General features: G+C 26.4%; 4 protein-coding genes across 4 annotated transcripts; 3 read left to right on the forward strand and 1 right to left on the reverse strand.

Annotated features, from left to right (window-relative positions):
- Positions 1 to 241: 241 nt before the first annotated feature.
- Positions 242 to 3490, forward strand: LOC129615503 (nuclear valosin-containing protein-like). Its single transcript, XM_055530763.1, has 2 exons — positions 242 to 3388; positions 3448 to 3490. The coding sequence occupies exon 1, from the start codon at positions 401 to 403 to the stop codon at positions 3296 to 3298; it is 2898 nt and encodes a 965-aa protein (XP_055386738.1). The 5' UTR covers positions 242 to 400; the 3' UTR covers positions 3299 to 3388; positions 3448 to 3490.
- On the reverse strand, positions 3453 to 19506 carry LOC129615173 (cilia- and flagella-associated protein 44). Its single transcript, XM_055530271.1, has 14 exons — positions 19400 to 19506; positions 19167 to 19329; positions 18215 to 18991; positions 9519 to 10073; positions 9145 to 9418; positions 8848 to 9067; positions 8196 to 8701; positions 8063 to 8132; positions 7840 to 7968; positions 5695 to 6989; positions 5189 to 5490; positions 4698 to 5120; positions 4408 to 4632; positions 3453 to 4354 (listed from the first exon to the last, which is right to left on the reverse strand). The coding sequence occupies exons 1-14, from the start codon at positions 19504 to 19506 to the stop codon at positions 3509 to 3511; spliced, it is 5892 nt and encodes a 1963-aa protein (XP_055386246.1). The 3' UTR covers positions 3453 to 3508.
- Positions 11319 to 12226, forward strand: LOC129615505 (glycine cleavage system H protein). Its single transcript, XM_055530765.1, has one exon. It carries the CDS (start codon positions 11628 to 11630, stop codon positions 12120 to 12122), a length of 495 nt encoding a protein of 164 aa, XP_055386740.1. The 5' UTR covers positions 11319 to 11627; the 3' UTR covers positions 12123 to 12226.
- On the forward strand, positions 16944 to 18262 carry LOC129615504 (spermidine synthase). Its single transcript, XM_055530764.1, has 2 exons — positions 16944 to 17219; positions 17407 to 18262. Exons 1-2 carry the CDS (start codon positions 17086 to 17088, stop codon positions 18143 to 18145), a joined length of 873 nt encoding a protein of 290 aa, XP_055386739.1. The 5' UTR covers positions 16944 to 17085; the 3' UTR covers positions 18146 to 18262.
- Positions 19507 to 26165: the final 6659 nt, after the last annotated feature.

Raw genomic sequence — 26165 nt, forward strand, 5'->3', positions numbered from 1 at the left:
ATTTTCGTGTTAATATTGTTTATTTTAAACACTCACATAAGAGTTATAAAATAGGCTCAAAATATTTGCCAAAACATAATTTTTGTTAGTTGATTAGATTATGTATTTAATATGTTTCTTAAAAAAATTCTTTCTGGTAAAACGAATTATGAAAATACTTTCATAAGGAATTTGTTTAATTTTGGCCTCTTTAAAATATTTTTGTATTGGTAACACTTTTGCTCATTCAACAACATTCTGGTCATGGCGGCAAGAATTAGATTTTAGTTCGAACATGTTCTTCATTTCATATTGCAAAAAAGTTAAAATATTAAAACTATAATTAAATTGTATAAAATTTAAAATTTGAACCTATATTGGCAAATTATTATTCCGAACTTTTTTTGAAAGCATAGCCAGAATGTTGCGAAAAAACAAGCCAATTTTGTATGATCCGCTTATTATTCAAAGGGTCAAACAATATTTAGAAGAAAATGTCCACCAAACATACGTTGATGTTTCGGTAATGGCGAAACAACTGCAGGATAGATACCGAGAATACAATAGAAGAAAATCGGGACCGTTTCGTCTTTTAGTTGAACAAGCTTATAAAACAGTATTGCATAGTTATGGCTTGGATAGCAATCCTTCAAGTGATGATAACAATTCTGAAGTTGAAATGATGGACGATAATTCAACAAACTCAAATCAAATGAATAACATGCTTACTAACTTGTATAATAAGGGTAATATTAATAGAAATACAACAGGAAATGTACCAAACCTGTCTTCAAATGCTGATAAAGCTATCGACATAAGCAGTGATGATAGTGAAGATGACAATGGTGGCACAAATGGAAAGCCACCAGATAATTCTGCTCTGAAGTTATCTAAAGAAGTTCTAGTTACAAAATTAGCAGTTAATGATGCAGCACAGTCCAACAAAACCTCCAATCAAAATCCTGCAAAGATTACTGTCACACCAGACTTACCACGTGTAGGGTTACTTCATCTGAAAACTACATCGCAACCTCCAACGGCAACTACAGAGAAAAGTGCAAGTAAGAAGCGCAAGTTAGAAACATTATTACAGCAAAATGAATGGCCAAATTCTACAGGTAATGGGCATATTCCGAAAAATTTTTTAAATTCTAGCCACATGACTCGAGGTAGAAGATTCAAAAAAGAAATAATACCGGAAACCGCACAATTCACTTTTTCGCAAATTGGGGGACAAGAAAAAATTTTGAAGGAATTATGTGAACTGCTTTTTCATTATCGTAATCCTCAAATTTATTACCACATTGGTTTATCAGCTCCAAGAGGCATTTTATTACATGGACCCACCGGATGTGGAAAGTCAATGCTTGCAGAAGCTATAGCTGGAACTTTGGAACTTCCATTATTACGTGTTCCAGCAACTGAACTAATCGCTGGACTTTCTGGTGAATCAGAAGAGCGGATACGTGAAGTATTTGAACAGGCCGCCTACTTTGCCCCATGTGTTTTATTTATAGATGAGATAGACGCCATTTCGTCAAATCGAATAAATGCACAGAAAGATATGGAAAGGCGAATTGTATCACAATTAATAAGTAGCTTAGATGGACTTGAAAATATGGAGAACGGTGATTTGGTTTTAATTATTGGAGCGACTAATAGACCGGAAGCACTAGATCCTGCGTTAAGAAGAGTTGGTCGATTTGATCATGAAATAGCTTTGGGAATTCCAGATAGAAAGGGACGTGAAGAGATTTTAAGGGTTATATGTGAGAAATTAGTGTTGGAAGAAAATTTTGATTACGATAAAATAGCTGAACTTACACCTGGTTTTGTTGCCGGTGATTTGCAAGCATTAGCATTTCGGGCTGCTTCAATTGCCGTTAAACGTAAATATTTCACACAAATAAGAAAAAGGCAGGCTGAGCTTGAGAAAAATATTGAAATAGTAGATCTATTAGACGAAAATCCAGGAGAAAATGATCAGATAAATACGAAAGAGAACAAGGAAACTGAATCAGCAGAAGAAAATCAAACAGAAAAACAGGAAAAAACTGAAAGTATTGAAAAAAAATCAGATGAAAATGAACCAAAAAGCCAAACAGAATCTCTTGACACAAATGCTATGGATGTAGATGAAGACAAAGCAAATGAAGAAAATAAAGAAACAACTCAAGATAAAGAAACAGGCACAAAAATCAGTGAAAATACTGAATTGTCAAAGAAAGAAGAGGAAACGGTTGCTTCCAAAGACAGTGAAGCACTCAAAACAGATAAAAAGCTCGTTGAAATACCTCATACAAAGAAGGATCCGTCTTTGTTGGAACTACTACATTGGCTTCATGGAGCTTTCTGTGACATAAAAGAAAAAGATTTAAGCGATTTATGCTTAAAAATGACCGATTTTACAGATGCTGTTAAGATTTTGCAACCGTCAGCCAAAAGAGAAGGATTTATAACTGTCCCTGATGTTACGTGGGATAATATCGGTTCGTTAAAAAACATTCGTAGCGAATTGCAATTAGCTGTTTTGGCGCCGGTAAAATACCCAGAAAGATTGAAAGCATTAGGGCTGACTACTGCTTCTGGTGTATTACTTTTTGGTCCACCGGGCTGCGGCAAAACATTGTTAGCAAAAGCTATTGCGAATGAAGCTGGAATTAATTTTATATCAGTTAAAGGTCCAGAATTAATGAATATGTACGTTGGTGAGTCTGAAAGAGCGGTAAGAACATGTTTCCAGAGAGCAAGAAACTCAGCTCCGTGTGTTATATTTTTCGATGAATTTGACTCATTATGCCCCAAAAGATCAGAAGGGAATGAAAGTGGCTCGGGGACGAGAATCGTGAACCAATTATTAACCGAAATGGATGGTATAGAAGATCGAAAAGGAGTGTATTTATTAGCTGCAACCAATCGCCCAGATATTATTGACCCAGCTATTTTAAGGCCCGGACGTTTGGACACTGTTTTGTATGTTGGTTTTCCTGAGCGGAAAGATAGAATAGAAATTTTGGAAGCATTAACGAAAAATCGTTCTAAACCATTACTTGATGAAAGTGTACATTTTGATAACATTGCTGATCTGACAGATGGATTTACTGGCGCAGATTTAGCGGGTCTTTTGAGACAAGCATCCTTCATAGCCTTAAGAGATTCTATGAACATTGTACAAATAAAACCAGAGGACTTGAAATTAACATTGCAACATTTCTTAGATGCATTAAGATTAATTAAACCTTCAGTTAGTCCAGAAGAGCGAAGAATTTATGAAAATCTAAGATTAAAATATGCTGCACCTAGGAGCAATACAAAATAAAAATATAAATAGAGTCATCAACAGAAAATGAATGTTATATGTTGTCTCTTTTTATGAACTTTGGAATTAATTTTAATAAAAAGCATTAAGGTACATAAAAACTTTTATTTTGTCAGATAAGAAAATAAATTTTAATTTTTACTTTTCAGACAGATATTTAAAAATATGTTCATTTTTATATAAAAAATATCTAATAAAACTATAAATAATCTACGATTTTTCAGATTTTATTGGATTATTTAATTTCCTATATAATAATTCTGCAAATTCTTTTATAGGATGTTGAGTGAATTCATCTAATAAACTGGATCTGGCATACTCCAAAACATCGTTCACTAAATTATGCAAATCGATAGATTTTGGTATGAATGTTGAATAATTTAAAAGTAATTCGCTTAATTTATTTACTGTTTGAGATCTTTTAAGATCTCCAACTGTTAGAACTTCAATCATCTCCTTAAAAATTTCGACAAGCCATGCTTGGGTAAAATTAGATGGTTTTGGTCTACTGTGCTGAACAATTTGCATCGAATTACTTACAATTCCAACAATAACTTCTTCAACGTTAATTTCAATTTTTTCATAGCGAAACACGCTAACAACTTCATTAAAGAGATCTTTAATTTGCTGTGGCTGAACATGTAAAAGATACTTTTTTGGTACAATATTTTGAAATTGTTCAACAATACATTCCATAACCTTTTCCATGTCATCACATTCAAAATTTTTTGCAACATATCCAAGAAATTTTGAAATTTTTTCAATATATTTTCTCATTGAATCTTCTGGCATAATTTGTTTGCTAAAATTTCGTATCATAAATGTGTGTACGATTCGTTTAATTTTATCAATAGTAAAAACATCAGGTCCATACAGATGAGTTGTCGGCATTATAGATTCGATATTTTTGAACAATCGTTCATCATCATTTAATAAATCATCTGGTGGTAAAATTTCAACTGTACTATCTGGTTGTAAAGGTTCTTCACCATCTTTAGGATGAACTTGAAGAGGTCTTGTCTTAAATCGTAAGGATCTAATTTCCTTTTCTAAACTCTAAAAAAAATTTTAAATATTAAAAATTTTATAATTCTACATAATTTAAATACTTCGATTCTATTTTTTTGATGTCTTTCAACATCTTTCAATTTTTGTAAATCTTGCCGAAAATCAGGTGAAGTTCTTATGGTTTGCTTTTCAAAATTTTTATTTTGTAAAATTAAAACCTCTCTTAAAATATTTTTTTCTTCTTGCAAGATAGTCAAAATGTTATATTTTTCGGCTCCTAATTGAATTTCTCTATTCAAAGTTTTTTCCAGTTCAATCAATTGTTTCTATAAAATATTAAAATATAAATTTAAATGATACAATAAAAAATTTTCATAACGAAATTTTTAACTTTTTTTTCTTCTACGTGTCCCATAATAACTTTTCGTTCTTCATCTAATGTTGTTTGTAATTGAAATATAAATCTTCTTAATGTTTCTTCTTCTAATTGATTAACATCTAGTTGGCAACCAAATTTACGAAACATGGCCTGTTGAATTTTTTCTTGAAGTAAATGTATTTGGCGATTCATGTATTTACAGTCTGTAGTCATTCTTGTTAGGTGTATAATATTAATACGATGAATTCTTTTGGTTTCTAAGGTTTCAAGATCTAATTGGCCAACTCTTGAATATAATTGAAAAACATTATCAGAACTAAATAGTAAAGTTTTTGGTATGTTATTAATATTTTCTTTTTCTTTTAAATATTGGAGTTGATCCATTTGGACTATAACAACTGTTGATATTTTATTTAATAATGCCTGCTTTTGACGCTATAAAATTTAAAAGTTGAACTTAATCAATACTATATCTTAATATTTTTTAAACGTATAAAATTTACTCGAAAATCCGTTAATTTTTTTCTTTCTTTTGCGAAAACTGATTCAGATATTGTTAATGCTGTTCTTCGATCGTTTAATTCCTTTTGTTTTTCATCCCTTAATTTCGATTGAACATGTATAGCTTCTTCAAGATCATGTCTCTCATTTCGCAATTTAAATGCCAAATCGTAAAGTTTTCTATCACAACCTGGTGGACAAACATTCTCATCTAGCCGTGTTGGTATTATATCAAAAGAAGATAAACTTTCATCATTTCGTTCCTCTATTGATGATTCTGAAGAAGAATCTGATTGAGATTCATCTAAAAAAGAAAGTTTAGAACATTACATTTAACATTGTCCTATGGTGGGAACAGGTCCTTAGAACATATAAATTACTGTAATGAAAATCAAGCAAAAGCATACTGGAAAATATTTACTGTTTCCCAATTTCGAATAAATTTTGAAACAATAAGCATTCTTAAAAAGTGAAACAACTTAAAAAATAAATATTGAAACTAGCTTACTATTGTTAGTAACCGCCTTTTTACGAGACCGACATTTCTTTTTAAATATTCTTCTTAAAAAATCACAAAATTTATTTCCCTTAATAAGTCCCATAAAATTGTTAGAAATTTGTCTTATCTGGTCATTCATCTTGTCGTATTGTTTCTTAATGCTATCAATATTTTTAGCTAATCCATCGATATAAGTTTTCAAAGTATTCCTTTCGCTCATAGCTTTAAGCGCTTTTGATGATAGTTCATTTTCAAGTTTTTCACAATCTTTTAAAATAACTAGTTCTTCGTTTAAAGTTATTAAGTATATCTCTAAAAATTTTGAATCAACTTCAATTTGTAATTTACTTTCACCCAATTCTAATAAGTTATCATCGAATTCTTTGATTTTATATGTGACTTCCGATATAATTTCATCTTGTTCAATTATTTTATTTATTACCATTTGATACTTCATCTCTAACTCCCATGGAGTATCACTTGTTGAACTATATTTTATTATATCTGAAAACTCCAAACATGTTGGAGAATCGTTCATTATTGAATCAATTTTTGATATGGACTTTACTTCACTAATATCAATAACTATACGACGAAAATTTTCCGTTTGATCTTCTTCAGTCATTGTTTCTTTCAATAAAGTTAAATCAATTAATGACGAGGTATTAATTAAGCTACTTGAAATTTTTTCATCTTTAAATAAATCTGAAATTTCAATCCCTGTACCAGGTTTCACATGCTCAATTAAACTATCTCCTGGATATTCTTTTGTAAAATCAATATCATTTATTTTTGGAAGATTTCTTTTCTTTTTCTCCGGTATATACATATGAATTAATTTAATTTCTTCGGTCTTACTTTTAATTAATTTATAAAGTTTATTCTTACGTTTTCTCAATTCATATAATTTTTTGTTGAATTCTTTTTTATTTTTGTATAACATCTCTCTTGCTCTTAATAACTCTTTATATTTATTTAGAACATTATCATAAGATTTAGGTTCATATTCCGGATCAGTTTTCAATTTGTAATCACCAATTGAACGTTCAGCTTCTGCAATAGATTTAATATCATCAATATGATTTTTATTTGGATTCGGTTTTTTATGATTCATTTTCTCCCAATCTACATAACGCAACATTTGATGCTGTTTCCTTTCTCTATAACGTTCCAATAAACGCAACATTTTTGGTGGAAATTTTGGTATTATATCATCAGGATTTAAACCTAAAAAAAATGTTTCTTCTGGTGGATCTGGCATACTAATGTCAAAACTTTTTTCTGTCTCATATAAATCCATAGCACTATGTAAAATTAGCATAATTTATTAATTTAAAATTGAAAAATAATTGTAAGTGTCATTTTAATAAATAATTAATTTTAGTGTTTTAAAATATAAGAATAGTGACTGTGAAAACCTTTGACATTTTCAAAACAGTTTTGAATAAGAACTACTGTGTAAAAGTTGCTATCCCATAAAATTAAAATAATTCAATCAATTTATATTTTGTAAACATTTCTAGTGCAAATTAATAAATTTTTGTTAATTAAAAGCAAGTGAGTATCAGGTGTTATAAAGAATATACTTAGATAAAACTAGCATTAGTTAATGTATAGATCTCAATTAATTTAAATGAAATTTTAAGAACTCAAAGAAAAAGTATACTTATTTTGAAATTATAAAAATGATTTTCTAAAAATTAAGTGCATATTTCAATCATCGCAAAAGGCAATTAGGTATTCTTTTTAAATAAAATTATGTACCTTATTTCATCTCCATTTTCGTCACTGTTTTCAAATTATTAGGAAATTAAAAATTAAAGATATTAAAAAATACATTTTAAAAATTATCGATTATATTTTGTATTTTTAATATTTACTATTCATTTATATTTTATTAATTAATTTGAGCTTCTATAACAAAAAAAAAAAATAATATTCCTCATTTTAATGGCACAGAAATCTAAATAGATTTAATAGTATCCGCACACTTTTTGTACACTTATTGAGATTTGTCAAAAAAAAATTCAATTAATTTCTAATCACATAATATTATGAATAGTTACTAGGTTTGTTTTGAATACTTAAAATAATATTTCGAAAATAAAATCTTTGCTTTTATAATTATTACAATAAAGCAATGTTTTGACTTGCCTTGTGCTGTCTCCTAATAGTAATAATCTTTTATCAATCTCTTTCTTAATATCTTCAATTTCGGGACTCAATTTTTTAATTCGAAATGATTTCACAACTGTTTCACTCCTTAAAAATTTCAATTCATTTTTAAATATAATATTTTTGTATAATTTTTAATTAAGGAAATATAATAACTGCTTTTGTATGTACTAAAAAATATGTATAACTATAGAAAACTTACCCTATTCCTTGAATTTCAAATGGCATATGTTCCAAAGGAGTTATAAAATAATCCATTACCTTTTTTTTACCTAAAATTGCCTTTTCAACATTAAAAGCTAATTTTCTTCTAACTAAATTTAATTCAGTTTCTAGAGTTGATTTTAAATTATTGGTTATTCTTTCATCTAAATCTAATTCCTCGTCTTTATACTGTTGAGATGGAGCAATCATTTTATTTCTTCTTATAACATCTTTAAATTGAAATCGATAAATAGCTGCAACACCTAACATTTTTTCTTTACGATCATTTCTTATTTTCATTTTTTTGTCTTCTTCTGCTTTAATTTTTTGCTCTTCTAATGAAGGATAATTAATATCCTCAATATCTTTAACAACATTTGGCGGAATATAATCGGTTTTTGATGTTAGGGATTCATGCATTACTGAGCCATTCCATTGAAATGAGAATATATTTCCATCATATCCACAAGTAAATATTTTTTTTCCATCCCAACTTTTACATATTTTTGAAACACGTGCGATTTTGTTATCATGTACTCCTAGCAAACAATAGTCAGTTAAATCAAGAAAATTGTTTGGTTTAATTGAATTTATACGTAATAAACCATTCTGTGTGGCAAAAACTGAATATTCATCACTATAAATTAAAAATAAAAATTTCTATTCATCATAAAAAGTGAACGTAAAAATCTTGAAATTAAAGCAATTTTGCAATTAATTTTATCGATTTACTAATTATTAATTTACCTAATTATTACGTAAAAAAATAAAAACAAATCTTACATTAATTCACAACAATAAATTTCAGTATCATCTCCATCAACTACCATTGTACTCTTTTCAGGTTCATCTTTGTCAAAGTCAATTTCATATATATAACCAGCATCATATCCAGCTACTGAGATCCATACCGTTTCTGTTGGAGTGTACTTTAACCAAAATATAGAATTTGGTTTTGGCGGATAATAAAGTGGAGGTTCTTCTTCTTCCTCCTCAGAATCCTCTAAAAAAATGTATTCAATTATTTTGTTCGTGTGAATATCATTTAAATAAGCCTAAGTTAATAATTTTATTTATTACCCCTACCGCTAATTATATTTAAGTCGGTTTCCATTCCTGGACTTAATTCCTTTGACTTCATCAGCTCATCTACTTTTTTCTGCCTTTTGGCTGCTTTTTTCTTTTCCTTTTCTCTTAAGCGAATATCCCGCCGAATTTTACTTTTTACAGATTTAAATGTTGCTTTTTTTATTCGAATATCAAATAAAGCGTATGTAATTTCCGTATCACCAGGTTCATTAGGCAAATCTGTTTCAAAAATTTCTCCAGAATTAGTCCCAATTAATAACTTTTTCTATTGTGTTGAGAAAACAAAACAATTATTTCCAAAAGAACCATAATTATACAATATTACATAAATTTAATTCTAGTCATCAATTATTTTTAAAACTCACATCAACGTCATCCCAATTGAAAGCTGTCGGAACCGAAGTTAATTTCACAAAACCTATTGGTAATAATTTAACATAACTTTCTCCATCTTTTATAATTGCATGAACAAAAATTGTATAATCTTTTGCCCCAGATATCAAAATTCCTTTTTTTAAATTTGTAGTAATTTTAGTGATTGCTTTATTATGCGGTTTGATAACATCAATTAAATGAATATTTTTTACCGTTGTTAAATTTGAATCAAATTCTATTACAAATTCTCGAATAATACCATCTTCGAAACCGACAATAATAACGCAACCACTTGAGTCCAGCACTGTTGGCAACCATACTAAATCACTTCCAGGATAAGTAAATTGTTTGGTGAATTGTAGTTCTTTTTTTTCATAGTTATAAAAATGCAATCTTCCTTCAGCACCTATCGTAGTGATATGTGGAGATATAGGACTTGTGTCAGCCGACATAATTTCGCCCCCATGACATGAATAAATGAGGCGGGGTGTTTCAGGTATATTATTTTTATCTAACCAACAAATCCATATACCACCCTTACCATCCTGTGAAAATGAATAAATTGAAAATATTATTTAAATCATATTTTTTATATCAAACAAAATTTTTAAAAATAAAAATAATTGGTGTATTTATTTATGTAGATTGTGGGGGATCAGTATAAAAAGTGCACAAAATTTTAGATAAAAAAATGAGCAATTTGGGGTTTAGTTTTATTTTACGTTATTTCTTTAATCTTTAATCCTATTAACAGTCAATTTTGGCTAGGAATTCAATTTTTTTTATTTAATGCTCCTTGCAGTGTTTTACTTGCATAAATTAACAAAATTTTTGAATCTTTTTAAATATTTGAATAATAACGGGTACCTTCCAATACTAACAACCTAGTAAAGATATAGGTTAGGAATTGACTAACTGGGTTACATGAAATTTGTACTTGTGTACATATATACTTATTCTTTATACAAATTTGATTCTCCATTTTATTTCAAACTTCGTGCATATGTGTGTATAAAAATGCTGTACATTATATTAAGTTAATATTCAAATACATTATATATGTAAGTATGAATGTATGAATGTATATATTGTATGAAATGAATTATTATGCGAAAATATTTTTCTAACTCCTTCTGCAGAATTTGGCAAAACTTACAAGTTTTATTTATGTTTGAGGACGTAATTTTGTTCAACTCATTCTTATATTCAACACATTTCTACTTTTTTTTACCAAAATTCCTGTAAAGGCTCTTTTGGATATATGAGAAGCTCGGGGAAGACGTGCTTTTCAATTATACACTACTTACAGCTCAAATGCCAACAAAATTGGCTTCAAAAATTTAATAAGTGGAAATATCGATAATTGATAAATGTTCTTTCTGATCTTGAGATTAAAAAAAAAAGTTGTTACAAAATACCAATTAGTTAATTCAAGCAGAAGTTATAAATAACTAGAATATTGGGAAAAAACTGGTGCTTGTAAGGTTTTTGACATATTAAAGTTGTTAAAAAAAGGAGATAAAAATTTTGTCAAAGTGCTTAAGCCTCAAAGTGCTCCAAGCTGATAAAAAGCATGTTTCCAATTTTTAAAATTAGAATAGGAGCGAAATAATCTGTCTTAACCTGGCATGATAATCTGTCTTAAATAATATATTTTGAGGATAAAAGTGCAATATGTTTACTGTAAATATAGGTAAAACGGAAGCACTAATTGCTTTGCAGCTCAATCATATTTCTGCAAGTTGTTTTGACAATAATTTTATAACAAAAGCAACATAACCTACAAAATTGAGAAAATATTTTTCTGATTTTTACGACCTCCAATACAAGTGATAAGAATTGATTTTTTTTTAAATAATAAACAAAATATACTTTATCAAATTGAATAAAAATAAATGAGAAAAACTACATAATTGCTGTTTACGCGAGTGTTAACTGTTGGGAAAAAATATTAAGCATCAGAAACAGTATTGTCAATTGCTTCATTGTCATTCAAGAAAAAGATTTCAATCAGAAAGTACGCAAAACAAAATAACTCCAAATTTTAGAAAACTTTAAGTACGTATTATCGATTTATATAAATTATTCTAAACTAGAAAATGGTTTTCACAAGAAAAATAGTTCAAACAACGTATTTAATTAGTAAATCATTGTCACGGAGTAACTTAGTCAAGCCAAAGTATATTACAACATCCAGCGTAAATTTATCAAGTGAACAGCGTTTATATACTGATAAACATGAATGGGTATCTGTATCAGGTGATATAGGTACAGTTGGTATATCGCATTATGCTCAAGAAGCTTTAGGAGATATTGTGTTTGCTCAATTACCTGATGTAGGCAAAAAACTATCTATTAAAGAAGAATGTGGAGCTTTAGAGAGTGTTAAAGCAGCTAGTGAATTGTATTCACCAGTTTCTGGAGAGGTTGTAGAAAAAAATTCCGAGGTTGAAGATCAGCCTGCATTAATTAATTCGAATTGCTATGATAAAGGATGGTTATTTAAAGTAAAGTTATCAGATCGTGATGAATTGAAAAAATTAATGGATGAACAAAAATATTCTGAGTTTTTAAAGACTGATGATGCCCATTAGCAATTTATTAATATAAATTTTCAATTTTAAGTAGGTTTTTTTTTTGTAAAGACACTGTTTTTTGTTTTTTAATTTGGTTTGTAAAAAATAAATAATTAACATTAGTTTTGGCTTTTTTTATTTATGAAAATTGAAGATTTCGTTCGATAGATTTGTGCGTATACAAGGACTATATGCATATATATGCATATGGTTGTAGATAACTAATATTTCGTTTAAAAGAATTGAAAATTTTGGGATGAGGTAATGTGTTATATGGAACAAAGGATAGTAAAAGAGACTTCAACTAAAATGTATTGAAATTTAACCAATTAGGTTTAATAAAATTAATTATTATTATGGTGACCGTAAAATACTTAACTGCTACTAAATTAATTAATTAAAAATAAATAATTAAATTTTAATTAACAATAATTCGACATTGTCTATAAAAATGTAATAAGCCCATATTTTGCTTATAAGCATAACCTATGATAGCTTCTCCTTATCTTTAAAAAGAAATAAATTTTTTAAATTTTCTTATTAAAAGTTTAAATTTTGGCCACGCTTACATTTTTTATGTAGTAGGTAATATTTAAATTTATTTGTTTCATGATAGTATTATCATCGAACATGAAAAAATTAGCAAAATTTTGTTTCTAAGATAGTGAAAGAATACAAATAATATACATAGCAATTAAATTAGCATTAGTAGCATATAACATAATAATATGTATAGCTCTGGTAGCATATAACATAATAATACGTATACAATTTATGTATATTTATGGTACGTACTCGTATTTACTTACAGCGTGTTTTATGTACTACAGGGTATAAAAAAAATCACTTTTTAAATATTATTATTTAAGGCTGTTAACATTAGTAATTACCAGAGTAAGACATTAAATATTATGTGTGTATGTACAGTAAAACAAAATTTGGAATAACTGACACTCCATCCGATATCTGTTTCAATTGTTCTTTTCTTGATCGTTTTTCACAATTAAAAAAACCGTGCTATTTCTTCTGATTGTTACAACCAATTACATATAGTACAAGTGTGCGATTATAACACAGTTTTTTTTTAAATTTGTTATACATACCTACATACATACATATGTATATAGCTGAAATTTTATATTTTATATGTGATGTTCGTGTCTGCAATTACAGGTGATAAAAATGTGCTTAAAATACAGAAGGAAATGAAAACACATTTTTTAAAATGGTCCTAAATTTCTTAAAATGTTTTTAACACTATACATATACATATGTATGTACATGAATAGGTTTTTAATACGTTTAACTTAAGTTTTTTGAATTAAAATTCTAGTTTATACTCATTCTAATATTCTACAAAATTTTCGTAATGATAGCGCGCAATTTGTAACATTAATAATAATAATTGCAATAACAAACATGAATAGAAATATTCAATTTTTATTATAATAATATTATGTATGTAAGTATATTAATTGTTGTTACAAAATTGGAGGAGAAAATGTCTTAAAAATAATCTTATTTGTTGTATGTACGTAAATATTGGCTATATAGCACATTTTCCTACATATGTACATACGTTCTACCATTATTTCCGATAACCTATTGACAAGTTCATCAATAAAAAAGAGTTATCTATTACATTAACTACATATATATATTTAATTTGTGTTATACATCCATTTACGTATGTATATATGTACAAACATGTTCGTGTATTTATTTAGAATATGTACAGGATGCTGTAATAGAAATTTGTAATACTGATTTTGATGTACAAAATTATATAATTTATTTAAAAACATAAATTATATAATTTTATTATACATAAATTTTCTTCCGGGTCTTATATCATTTTTAAATACATTGGGTATTTTGAATATGTTTAGTAATGCTATGTAAAGCGGAGTTTTTAAATAACGAACATTTCATAGAACAACTTAGTGAGAAATTTCTTTGAAACATCCAAGACTTTTTTGTGTAAATTAACTATAACACGAAAACTCGGTGTTTCGACTTACGGGTATTCATTGTATAAATTCAAAATAAGAAGCTTTAAAGAATTTACACACTTGTTTGCTCAGTATTTGTTTAAGATTTACCACGTACACATAATATTTTAGAGTCTTAATGTTTTTTAATCATAAAAATTAATTGTAATACATATTTTATTTAATACTATTATGTTTATAATAAAGAAGCGCTTATATTTATGATCAAGTAGGAACTATATTACTTGTATAAAGTGAAAGTTTTTTAACTATAAAATTTTTTTTCAGGTATCACGATTGTTATACAATTCTAAAAATAAATTTGTTATATCTTGGAAGCTATAGAATCTACTGCACTTAAATTTTATTCAAGAAAAAGTTTCGTATTATAGGTGATAAAAATTTGTTCGCAAAAGTTTTTAAAATAGCTGCCACAAAACTTCAAGAATAGTTTGGTGAAATCACAGAAAGCATACTACAATGTTTCATTCTCGAAAAAATGCCTTTGGTAAATGTTAGGGCAACTATTCGGACAGAATTTGGTTCCTGTTTAGGATAGGTGCTAAATAACTCCTCAAGAAATTTACTCAAATCTCGAAAATATTAAAGACACAAGTTCATAACAGGGCCAACTAAAATATAAACATGATTATGTATAAGAACTGTTATTGATACTACATGTACGTAAGTGCACATACTCGTACGTATATAGGTATACAAATTGTTTCCATAATTCAAAATTCACGGCTTGTACACTATGTAACACTAAAATTTAATCGTAATGCATATTAAGAATATAATGATTAAAGTTTATATAATGTTATACTCAATAATATATATGAATTATATAATGTATATACTCAATAAGAATAAGCTTCCTTTTTTTTTAGAAATGCTCCTCAAAATAGAAAATAATATATACATAATATGTATATAAACACAAGTATATAAGTATACAGTTATACAGCATAATCTACATTACATTGAAATTTTGTATATTATGCACATACACACATTGTTTTATTTAAATTAATAATTTCGTTATTGCTTCAGAAATACGAAACTATATTATGCATTTAGTACCTATAAATTACAAAATTGAATAATTTTTTATTGAAATTTTAACTAATAAGCCATTGAGTATGATTGAAAGCGTATACAATTTGCAATTATATAACAGTATTTATTATGAGTTATATATACAGACAGGAAAAGCTCCTTAACACGAACATTAAATAAATGTACCATTAGTATTCGAATGCATACAATTTATGTACCTATGTAATTAAAACCAATGATCATTGACTTGACAATGGGAATCGGTGTTTCTTTATTAAATTGTTCTTAAACGTATATCTATAATAAATTTTTATATTTTTTACTACCTACACATACATATTATTTATGAATTATCTCAAATTTAATTCATATAAAAAACGGTAAAAAATAAAATTGATCGTATATATGTATTATATGAAAATGGATGTGTATAACAATTATTAAATTGAATATTATGTAAATATACTGCCATTTAACATTCTTCAGAGTAATTGTACTATAATGTTATATAATAAACACAATTTTATGTAATAAATACATATTATGTATATACTTTTTTAGAATTTTTGGGTATAACGATAATCTAACCTTAGATTAAAAAGCCGCATACTATCCACGTTCAAAATGGGGCCAGTCAACTGATTTGAGTTCTATGAAATTACAAGTATTTTCTTTAGTTTTTCTAAAATATTTATTTTGAAATTTTCCTTATAAACAGCTGCAATTGTTTTTTCCAGACCAAAAAACAAGACCAAATTTATTTTAAACTATCAGGGTGTTTTACATACCATGGCAAATAATTTCAGGGATGATTCATTTGAACAATTTCCAGCAAAAAATCATGCTGATAGGGGGGTAGTGGTGCGGATTTGCTAGTTTTTGAGCTACAGCCTGTTGAAAACAAAAGGTACCGGACTTTTCCTATATATAAATAAATACTTATAGTTTCGGAACCATATAACATATAGTTATCACTATGTGCTTGTTTTACAGGCGATTGTTTGTTCTTATATTTTTGGTTATAGGAATAGAAGTTAAAAACTCTCAATTCCAACTACGTTCTGCATTCCTTAGTTTTTATTAATTTATGGCCTCGTAAAAACAAGATTGACCCGTAGAACAATTTTGATTGTCCAAACCTATTATTGTATTTGAAAGATCTTAAATGAACAAATATCGAACGAAAAATAACAAAAGTGTTTTAAGAATGTTTTTGTTTCATGAACGAACTAATACTTGTCAAAAATACTATAGTATAGTGTAATCTTATTTCATTTGCAATATTATAAATTCAAATATTAAGTTAGGAAAATATTGCTAGCAAATACTAAATTAAGAAAATTTTTTGATAAAAGAATATTTGTTCAGGAAGGCATTTGCAATAATTAATCTTAAAATGGAAAATTTTTCTGATTCTATTTTTTAGAAATCTTAAAGCAGCAACACTTAACAATTGCCATAAATAACTTTTGGTATCTCTTCTTTCATTTTATTATCAAATTTTAAGAAGAGAATCCAAAATCATTGTACGAGTATTAGTAAATATAGAAAGAAAATTTATTTGTTAAATTCATGATAACAAAAATTCTCATTCAAAACGAATATGTACATATGTTTGTATATATGTACATTTGGTTTATTATCAATTAAATGTAATGCATCAATATCAATATAGGTACATATAATAATAGTGTAAACGTTTCTCATTTAATTATCAGTTTTATTATTTTATTACATTTCATTATATACCAATATAGTATGGCTATGCTTCACATTGAAACGGCAAAAGTATATTGTTTAGTTATTTTCGAGTTCCCGTTGGAAAATATTTAATTTAATAAATAATTGTTGTATAAAAATTTTATAGTAATAATTAAAAATTGTCTAAGAAATATAAAAACAATACATTGTAACTCTTCTATTCTAAAATCATGGATGTTATACACAATGGATGGTTTAGTGAAATACAAAATGAATTGTGGCCTGGTCAATGTTTTTCATTAAAAGTAAAGAAAATTTTACACGAAGAAAAATCAAAATTTCAAGATATTAAAATAATTGAAACGTGAGTAGATTTGAATTGTTAATAAATTTTGTTGCTATTATTCATTTATTTTACTAATATGAAGTACGCTTACGTGGAATGCCGCCTATTAAAATTAAAACAAATATTTTATAATTAAAAGAATTTTTACAATTTTTAGAAGTTACTCTTAATTTCAAATGAATATTGATATTTTAATTTTTTTTAGAACAAATTATGGGAATTGTTTAATTCTTGACGGTATTATACAATGTACAGAACGTGATGAATTTTCTTATCAAGAGATGATATCATTTATACCACTTTGTTGTCATTCAAATCCAAAAAAAGTGCTAATAGTTGGCGGCGGTGATGGTGGTGTTGCAAGAGAAGTTTTAAAACATCCATTAGTTGAAGAGATACATCAAATTGAAATTGATGAACGCGTTGTTGAATTATCAAAAAAATATTTACCTCATATGGCAATTGGATTTAAAAATCCAAAATTAAAATTAACAATTGGTGATGGATTTGAATATATGAAAAATCATATAAATGAATTTGATGTTATAATAACAGATAGTTCAGATCCAGTTGGACCTGCTGTATCACTTTTTCAAGAAAATTATTTTTCATTAATGCGTAAAGCGTTACGACCTGGTGGTATTGTTTGTTCTCAAGGTGGTACATTTTGGACTGATTTGCAACATGTTAAAGAAACTATAGAAAATTGTAAAAAACAATTTCCAAATGTTGGTCACGCAGTTACTGCTGTTCCGTCATATCCATGTGGGCAAATTGGTTTCATTATAGGTAGCTTAAATATAGATCAAAAATTATGTGAACCAGTAAAGATATTTTCAAAGGAAGAAATCGATAATATGAATTTAAGATATTATACAAGCGATATTCATAAGACTGCTTTTACATTACCCAGATATGTTGAGAAAACGTTGTATGAGAAATGAATTAAATTTTGAATATTAAAAAAATAAGAATTTTTGTTTTTGGTTTTCTATTCCTTAAATATAACATACCTGAACATAATAGCTACAATCTTGAGGATCATAAATTTTTATTTTAATTAAATCTCTTATTTCACATAAACGATTATCATCACCAATTCTGAATTCATAAATTGGTTCGATTTCAACGAAACGATCATCATCTGGTGGATTTGATAATTCAACAGTTTCCCAAAACCAAACACGAACGTAACCATCTAATGATGCAGTCATTAATTCACCATTATCCATATTCAAAAATGTAATTGGTCCATTATGACAAGGTTTTCGATTTTTTCGACAAACTTCCAATTTAATGAGACCAGCATCCCATAATAAGAGATTTCCCCATTCACAACTAGATATAACTTTTTCATCGGGTAACATATAAATTGTATAGATATCAGTTATTTCAGTTTTACCAAATCTACCAGGATCACCTTGTAATTTAAGACCAGTAAAAGTTTTTGCCATTTTCCAAAATTTTATATGCCCCAATCCGCATGTTGTTAATAATATTGAATTATATGGTGAGAATAAGACATTTAAAACATCATTCTGATATGATTGACATCTTAAAATAATTTTACTTTCTTTCCAATTCCATATTGTAATCATATAATCTGGTTCACCAGATTGTGTTGCAAGCAATTCACCATCAGGTCTATATTTTGCACATGTATATGAACTATCTGCTCCGCCTTCTAATGTTGCAATAATATCATTACTCGGATAATTGTATATAATTATTAATGGATTGTTTCCATTTTCACAAATTGTTAAATAATTTAATTTTGGATTTGGATTTTTCTGTAATTACAATATTTGAATAGAAATTTAGACATAATATAGAAGCAACAGACAATATACAACTTTCATAAATTTTAATTATTGGGATTAATGAAGCCAAATTAAAGCTACAAATTTTAAATTTAGGCTATTAATTAAAATAAAATATTTTTCCAATTTTTCTTTATCAACTTACTAAAATGAAACCAATTCCACCACCGCTAGCACTTCTTCTATATTTCAATTCTTTAGTTGCTATGTGATAGTAATGAATATAATTTCCAGACGAAAAAACTAATACATTATCCGTAATTAAACATAAATTGAATAGTTTTTTACAATTGTATCCAAAAGAATAACTATGTATATATAATTGAAAATATTTGTACATAAAATTTAAAACATTTTAATTTTATCGAAATGACTCACTCAAATTCAATAATATCCTTTGGTACAGTACATGATTCTGAAAACCACATACCAGATATATAAGACGATGAATTATTCACTTTTTCTTCTTCCGATTGTTCAACCATTTTCATTCAATTCAAAATGTATTCTAATTTTTACAGAAAAAGTGAAAACTTTACTTACGTATACAAAATTTTTATTATACAAAAATTAAAAACAAATTGTCTTAGGTTGTCAAGGATAATTTTGTTTTTAAAACAAAAATAATTTGATTATGTTAATTTTTAAAATAAAAGGGGCTTATGTAAAAGAACAACAAGTAAATGTATTATACTTGATTCTTGTTTATTTTAATGTTGCAATACACAAAATGATGTTGTTATACCATATTGGTTAATACCAATTAATCGCAACCATCTAATCAATGGTTACAATGGGGATTAAAAAATTTTTAAAAGCAAGAGATTTAAAAATAAATTTACCTAGCTATACCTAGGTTCAACTTCGAGTTAAATAAATGTAATTGTTATATAACTACTTTATTTATATGCTTCAAATATAACTTGTTTCTTTAATACAAAATGTGATTTTATGTATTGATTTTGGAGTGCTATTAATTAAGGGTAATTCAACTATAAAATACTAATACCGTTTTCATTCTACTCTTGTAATATTGGAATATATTTTGTATTCTCCCCTGTATTAATTGTTAATAAACCATTTTATAAAAAAAAATTCCCGTAAATCAAAATAAGCTATCAAAATTCGAGGTTGTTAAATTTACGTGCTAAATATATGTACTCCTGCTGCTTTGAAAAATAATATTGAACTTGAAAACTTGGCGATATTTTGATCGAAATGTGCAGAAAAGTATAAATCAAAATTGGAAGCTTTCGCATAGCATCGATTGTTTTATGAATTCAAATAAATATTGCATGCAAATTTGCAGGGTTATAAGTACACTGCAATGAATTATACATATATAAAGTTAATATACTCGTATACATTGGAAATTATTTAACATTATTCTTATATAAAAATTTTCACCATTTCTTCTATTTTACTTTTATATATATATTTTATTTTAAAATTACGAATGTAGAGTGTCAATATGCAACAGCGTATATACATAAACATACATATATATAATACATATTGTAATTATTTATTAAAGCATACTTAAATAGGTAAATTAAATATATTTATGCGTACCTAATCGAGTCTATAAAATTTTTTAAACTATCTCTTCAAATATGACAAATATATGAATAAATAATCCAATACAGTTTTTTTTTTATTAAATTTAAGTTTAGTTTTGTATGTTTGGAATGGAAATATGCATTAATATTGAATTCTTTGTTCGATTTCATTAAAAACCAAATTTGGAATTTCTAAGATTTATTTATCACTTTACTTTAGTAACATAAATATAGTACCGTAAACAACAATATAAACGGCATAAATATTCACTATATTAAGCATTAATTTTATATTTAATATACATACATATACACATGTAAGCAATAAAATAAACTGTGCAAAATTATTCATTTGATTCCGATATTCAACGATATATATAAGTTTAAAACATCAACTTTGAGTCCACATTATAAACAGGGTGATTCAGAAAGGTATATAACAACATATACCATTGGTTAGAGGAGGAATTGCAGAAATTTTCACGAAATTTTTTCTTATAACAACTTTTTTTTTTGAGTATAACTTCCATTCTGAAAAAGATAGGAACTTTAAACAAACAATTTCTGAAATGCCTAGTGAAGGGCTTAAAATAAACATGTGCTTGATTCTGTATTTTATGTACCTTCGGAATACCAAGCATTTGAACTTTACTCAAATTTTTCTCTTGTTTTTTTTTTCCAGTTTCTAGTCAAAAAACTAAATAATTTCATAAGAAATTTTTTAAAACCTTGAATTCTTTTTAGAGAATTTTCACCATTTCTATATCAAGATTTTAAAGGCCCTATTTTTAACTATTTTTGAATTTAATTGATTTTATGCACTGTAATTATCAACTATCATAATTTTTGGGGACAAGGGTTATTCGAAAAACCAGCTGACATTTTAAAGAGCCGTTATTTTGATAAAAAATCTTAATTTTAATGTTTTTATTGAAATGTAACAAATAATAACAAAATTGAAACGAAATTTTATACAAACTTTTTAATTGAAAACAAAAATAGAATTTAAAAAAATTTGAAATTTTTGGAAAGAAAAACTAGAATTTTGTATTACAAAAAAAATCTAGTATAATTATCCAGCTGAAACGAATTTTTAAAGGCGTGCCATATAAATTTTGACATTTATTTTAATAGAAAAAAATTTTTTTTTAGTAGGAAAATTTATTTTGTTTTTCACAAAATGGAGTACGTAAATGATATTGTATTAACATTATGAAGCTAGTAAATAATTAATAATTAATTTAATGGAATTTATAAATTTCAAACATATTTTTACTAAAGCTAAATTGACAAACGGTTGATACCACAACAGAAATGTTCCAGTAAAGGAATTGATTTAAAAGATCAATTCCTTTACTGGAACATTAAGATTTTGACGTGAATTTCATAGGGGAAAGTGTTCGTTTTGTGTTCACCAAAGTGTTCGTTTTGAGAAATTTATAAAATTTTTGGATAAGGAATTCGTATTTTTCCAAAGTTTTTGATAAAGGAATATTAAATTGAATTCAAACTTAGTTTTATAATACTTGATTTGATTTTAATTAAATTTTTGGCTAATATTGTGGTTTTTGTGCTATATCTTCTGTAGCATCAAAAATGTTTTAATGTCTGAGGACTTAAAGTAAAGAATAAGTAGCTGGCAAAAATTCTATAAAACAATTTTATGGTTTAAAAATTTTTTTTACGAAATTATCCAGTTAGAAAAAACTGAAAAAATAAAAAAAGGGAAAAATTTGATTTTCCCTAAAGTTACATAAAATACGGAATCAAGCATAGCATGTCTATTTTAAGTTCTTTACTAGGCCTTTTAGAAACTAGTTTTTGAAGTTCCTATCTTTTTCAGAACGGAAGTTATAATCAAAAATACTTGATTAATTAAAAATTTCGTGCAAATTCGTTAAAATGCCTGCAACTTGGAAACCCTTGAGATTTGGTACCCAGTCCGGAACAAATGTTTTAGCCATTTTCGATCCTCTAACCAATGGAATATGTTAATGATTACCTTTCAAAATCACCCTGTATATATATATTTCATACTAACACATACATTTTAAACAGTAAGCCGCAATTAATAAACAAAATAAAAAAAAAATATTTTTTTAATAAAAAAGGACCTTATTAAGAAATTCATTGTATATATAGTGGCTTAACAGGTAAACTTATCTTATATATTCGATGTAATTTGTACATATGTATACATAAAAACTCATTGCATACATAAAAAATGCAAACAAAAATTTCATATTAATTGATTTCAGTGATCAAATCAGTGATTTTTAAGTGTAGCACATTCGCTTTAAACAATTTAAATTCACTAGTGTAAGAATCACTTCTATTTCTTTTAAATAATGTTTTTTTTCCTATATTTTTATTGCATACATTTAGGATCAAAATTAAATAAAATTGGCGGCAATAATTAGCCATCAGTTACAATATAAACAGTTTTATTTATTGATAGCAAGACTTATGCCGTTGGTTCTTTACTTTTATACAGAAAAATAAAAAAGCTTACCTTTTTAGATTATAACTCGGAAGGAGCAAATTGTGATCTTCATAAATTAGGGATTTGCATATAATTTATGAAAATAAAAAATGAAAACATAAAGCGCTTTGAGAAACTATAATTTTTGAAATGGAATGATAAGTTTTTTAAAAAAAACTTTTGGCATAAAAATTTGCAGCTTTGTTAAAGACTGCGCGGAAATTTAAGAAAACGCATAAATAAAAAGTTTGGCAGCTGGACAGATTTAAAATTTTTGCAATTTTTTTTTGAAAATGCACTAAAAATTTTTTAATAATTTCTTTATAAATATTTTAATTTTATTATAAAAAAAAAATATTTAACAACTATAATAAAAATGGTAAGTGTGAGCGAAATTAAAAGAAATGAGCTCAGTAGTGTTTTTGTGATATTTAAGAAATGAAAATTTAACACAATATTCACGGTGGTGTGAAGTCTTTTTGTAATTTTCAATGTTTATAAAATTTTCTTTTGAAATAATCTATGTAATGAGACATTTATATATTTATGAACATATTTCTTCATACATAAATATAAATAATTACATATTTCCATTTTTATATAAAATTAGAGTTGTTTTACAAAAATTTCCTTTTAAATTTTTCTTGTACTTATTTAAACATATACGAGTAAATATGTATGTATATATATATGTGTGAAAATTTACTTATATTTTTCAATGAAACCTGTAGATGAGTGTGCTTATTTGGGCAAACAAGACTCCCGCATTTTTGTTTTCTGTTGTTTTCTAAATTTATTATGAAAAATAAACATATGATAACAAGTTTGAAAATTTTTTATATGTTATACTTTAATTATAAAATCAAAACGCATATTATAATATTACTTAAGTATGTATGTATGTACTTAAAGAGGCATTAACACAATTGATGAGTTATTTTAGAAATTAATTATGAGAACAAGAAGTTCTTCTTATACAGTTCAATTTTAAACATAAAAAGAGACGAATATACGTTATACATACAACAACATTGTTTTCACTTTTCCAAATTCTTTCATGTATTCAACAGAAAGACAATAATTAGAATTGACGTGAATTTAGACGTCATGTTTTCAAATTACATTTATTTATTAGACAATTTAACTTTGTAAAACAATAAAATTATTTTACCTGTACATACATTTATATATACTTTCTTTCTATAAGTTTTCAATTTGTTTATATTTTGTGTACCTACTTATTGCGTTTTTATACATTTTGAATTGAGCACAAACACTACATTATAAGTATAATAATGACAAATGCATATTTTTTTTAAATCTCTTTACAAATTGAATTTATTGCAATATTTTTTGCTACAAGGTACCCCAGTAACTCCAAGGTTAAATTTGTAAATGGTAAATTTTTATTAAGAATTTCATTTTACGCCTTCCTTTTTCGATTTATCGGGCGTCGAATTTTTATTTTTCTGAAAAGTGTCTATTTTCTTTAATCTAACGATATAGCACCGATATAATAGTATGTCAATAACAATTCATCGTAATAAAATGTTATACTTTAATTTTCTAATATTTCAAAGAATCATTAGCATCACATAGACCTGTAAGAGCGTTTTTATGAATGATATTGAAAATATGGAATTTGTATTATACAAATTTGTAGTAATAAAATAGGAAATAATAAAATATATACTTTCATTAAATATTTATATGCCACATTCATATATATATATATAGAAATTTTTAATTAAAAAGTGTTATATCCTTAAAATAATCACGATGTTTTAACAGAAATTTTTATTATATTTGCGAAATGCAAAATTTCAATTAGCAAATTTTTACATTTTAGTTCCAAATTCTTTGAAATGAATAAAAATCATTGTAACCGAAGATTATGCTCGAATATAAGCGTATAATAAATATCCTTGGCTCTCAAAATATCTAGTATTTTTTTTTTTGACCAAACTACATTTTTTGACTAACCTGTAGTATTTTATTAAATGCTTATATGCCAGCAAAATTGAATGTATACTTATACATAAAGTACATAATTCCATTATCGTATTTATTTACTTAAAAATTCATTGATATTATTAACTAACATTACTAAATATAACAGTTGCTAAAATGACTTTTTCTTTTGTTCGTTTAGTTTTCCTTTTTCTTTTTGTTTTTGTGAATTTCTATTCATAAATGCATTTGACAATATTAATTGAAGATTGCAAAATACCACCATACTGTGTAAATCGTAAATAAATGACAAAACAGAAAGTTGTCAATGAATTAATAAGCATTACTATAATACCACTATATTACTAAATTATGTCTATTTTAATTTTATTTACATTATTTTGGATTTAATGGAAATTTATTTATTAATATGTATGTGTATGTATATATGTATGCATCAGCATATGGAACATTTCATTGAAATAAAATTGCGGACAATTTTTTTTTGCCCCATGCTTAAATTAAGTACTTTTAATAATTTTCCAGCCTATTCAGTAACAAAATTTTAGCTGATTCAAATAAGTGAACTAAGTAAAGCTCGTCTTGTAATTTGGAATTTGTCCCAAAATATAATTTCATATTATACTTCCTCTTCTTCAAAGAAGTCATTTCTTTTCTAAAGATTTATTAATCATCTTATTAATATTCAAAAAAGCTAGATTCGATAGAATTTATTTTAGGTAGTCGGTATAAAAGTGGCATTACTTTTACTTTCTAATTTAATAATTCGGCTCTTAGATGACCTACCGAGCTGAGAAAAGGTTATTGGAATGGTTTCGATTAACTTTTCGTTTAAAAGGTTTTCAAAGTTATTTTAGAAAAAGTTTTTGTAGGGAACGGGAAAATGTTACCGATATATCTGAGACATGATAAAATTTAATGAAATTTCCGTGGTTGATAACTTCAGTACAAGAAGATCTATAATGAAATGAGTAAGAATTGGTTGGACACTTTTCGATGGCGGTTTTAATTCTATTGGATATGAACGGATGGGCATTGGGTTTATCTTCCTAATTACAGAGAAGTTATAGTGAGAGTGATTTAAGAAATTATAATAATTTTCCTCTACAAAACTTGATAGCAACAATTTCTT

The sequence above is a fragment of the Condylostylus longicornis genome, unplaced genomic scaffold (genome assembly GCF_029603195.1).
Source record: "Condylostylus longicornis isolate FDR11 unplaced genomic scaffold, ASM2960319v2 ptg000135l, whole genome shotgun sequence".
NCBI classification, from domain to species: domain Eukaryota; kingdom Metazoa; phylum Arthropoda; class Insecta; order Diptera; family Dolichopodidae; genus Condylostylus; species Condylostylus longicornis.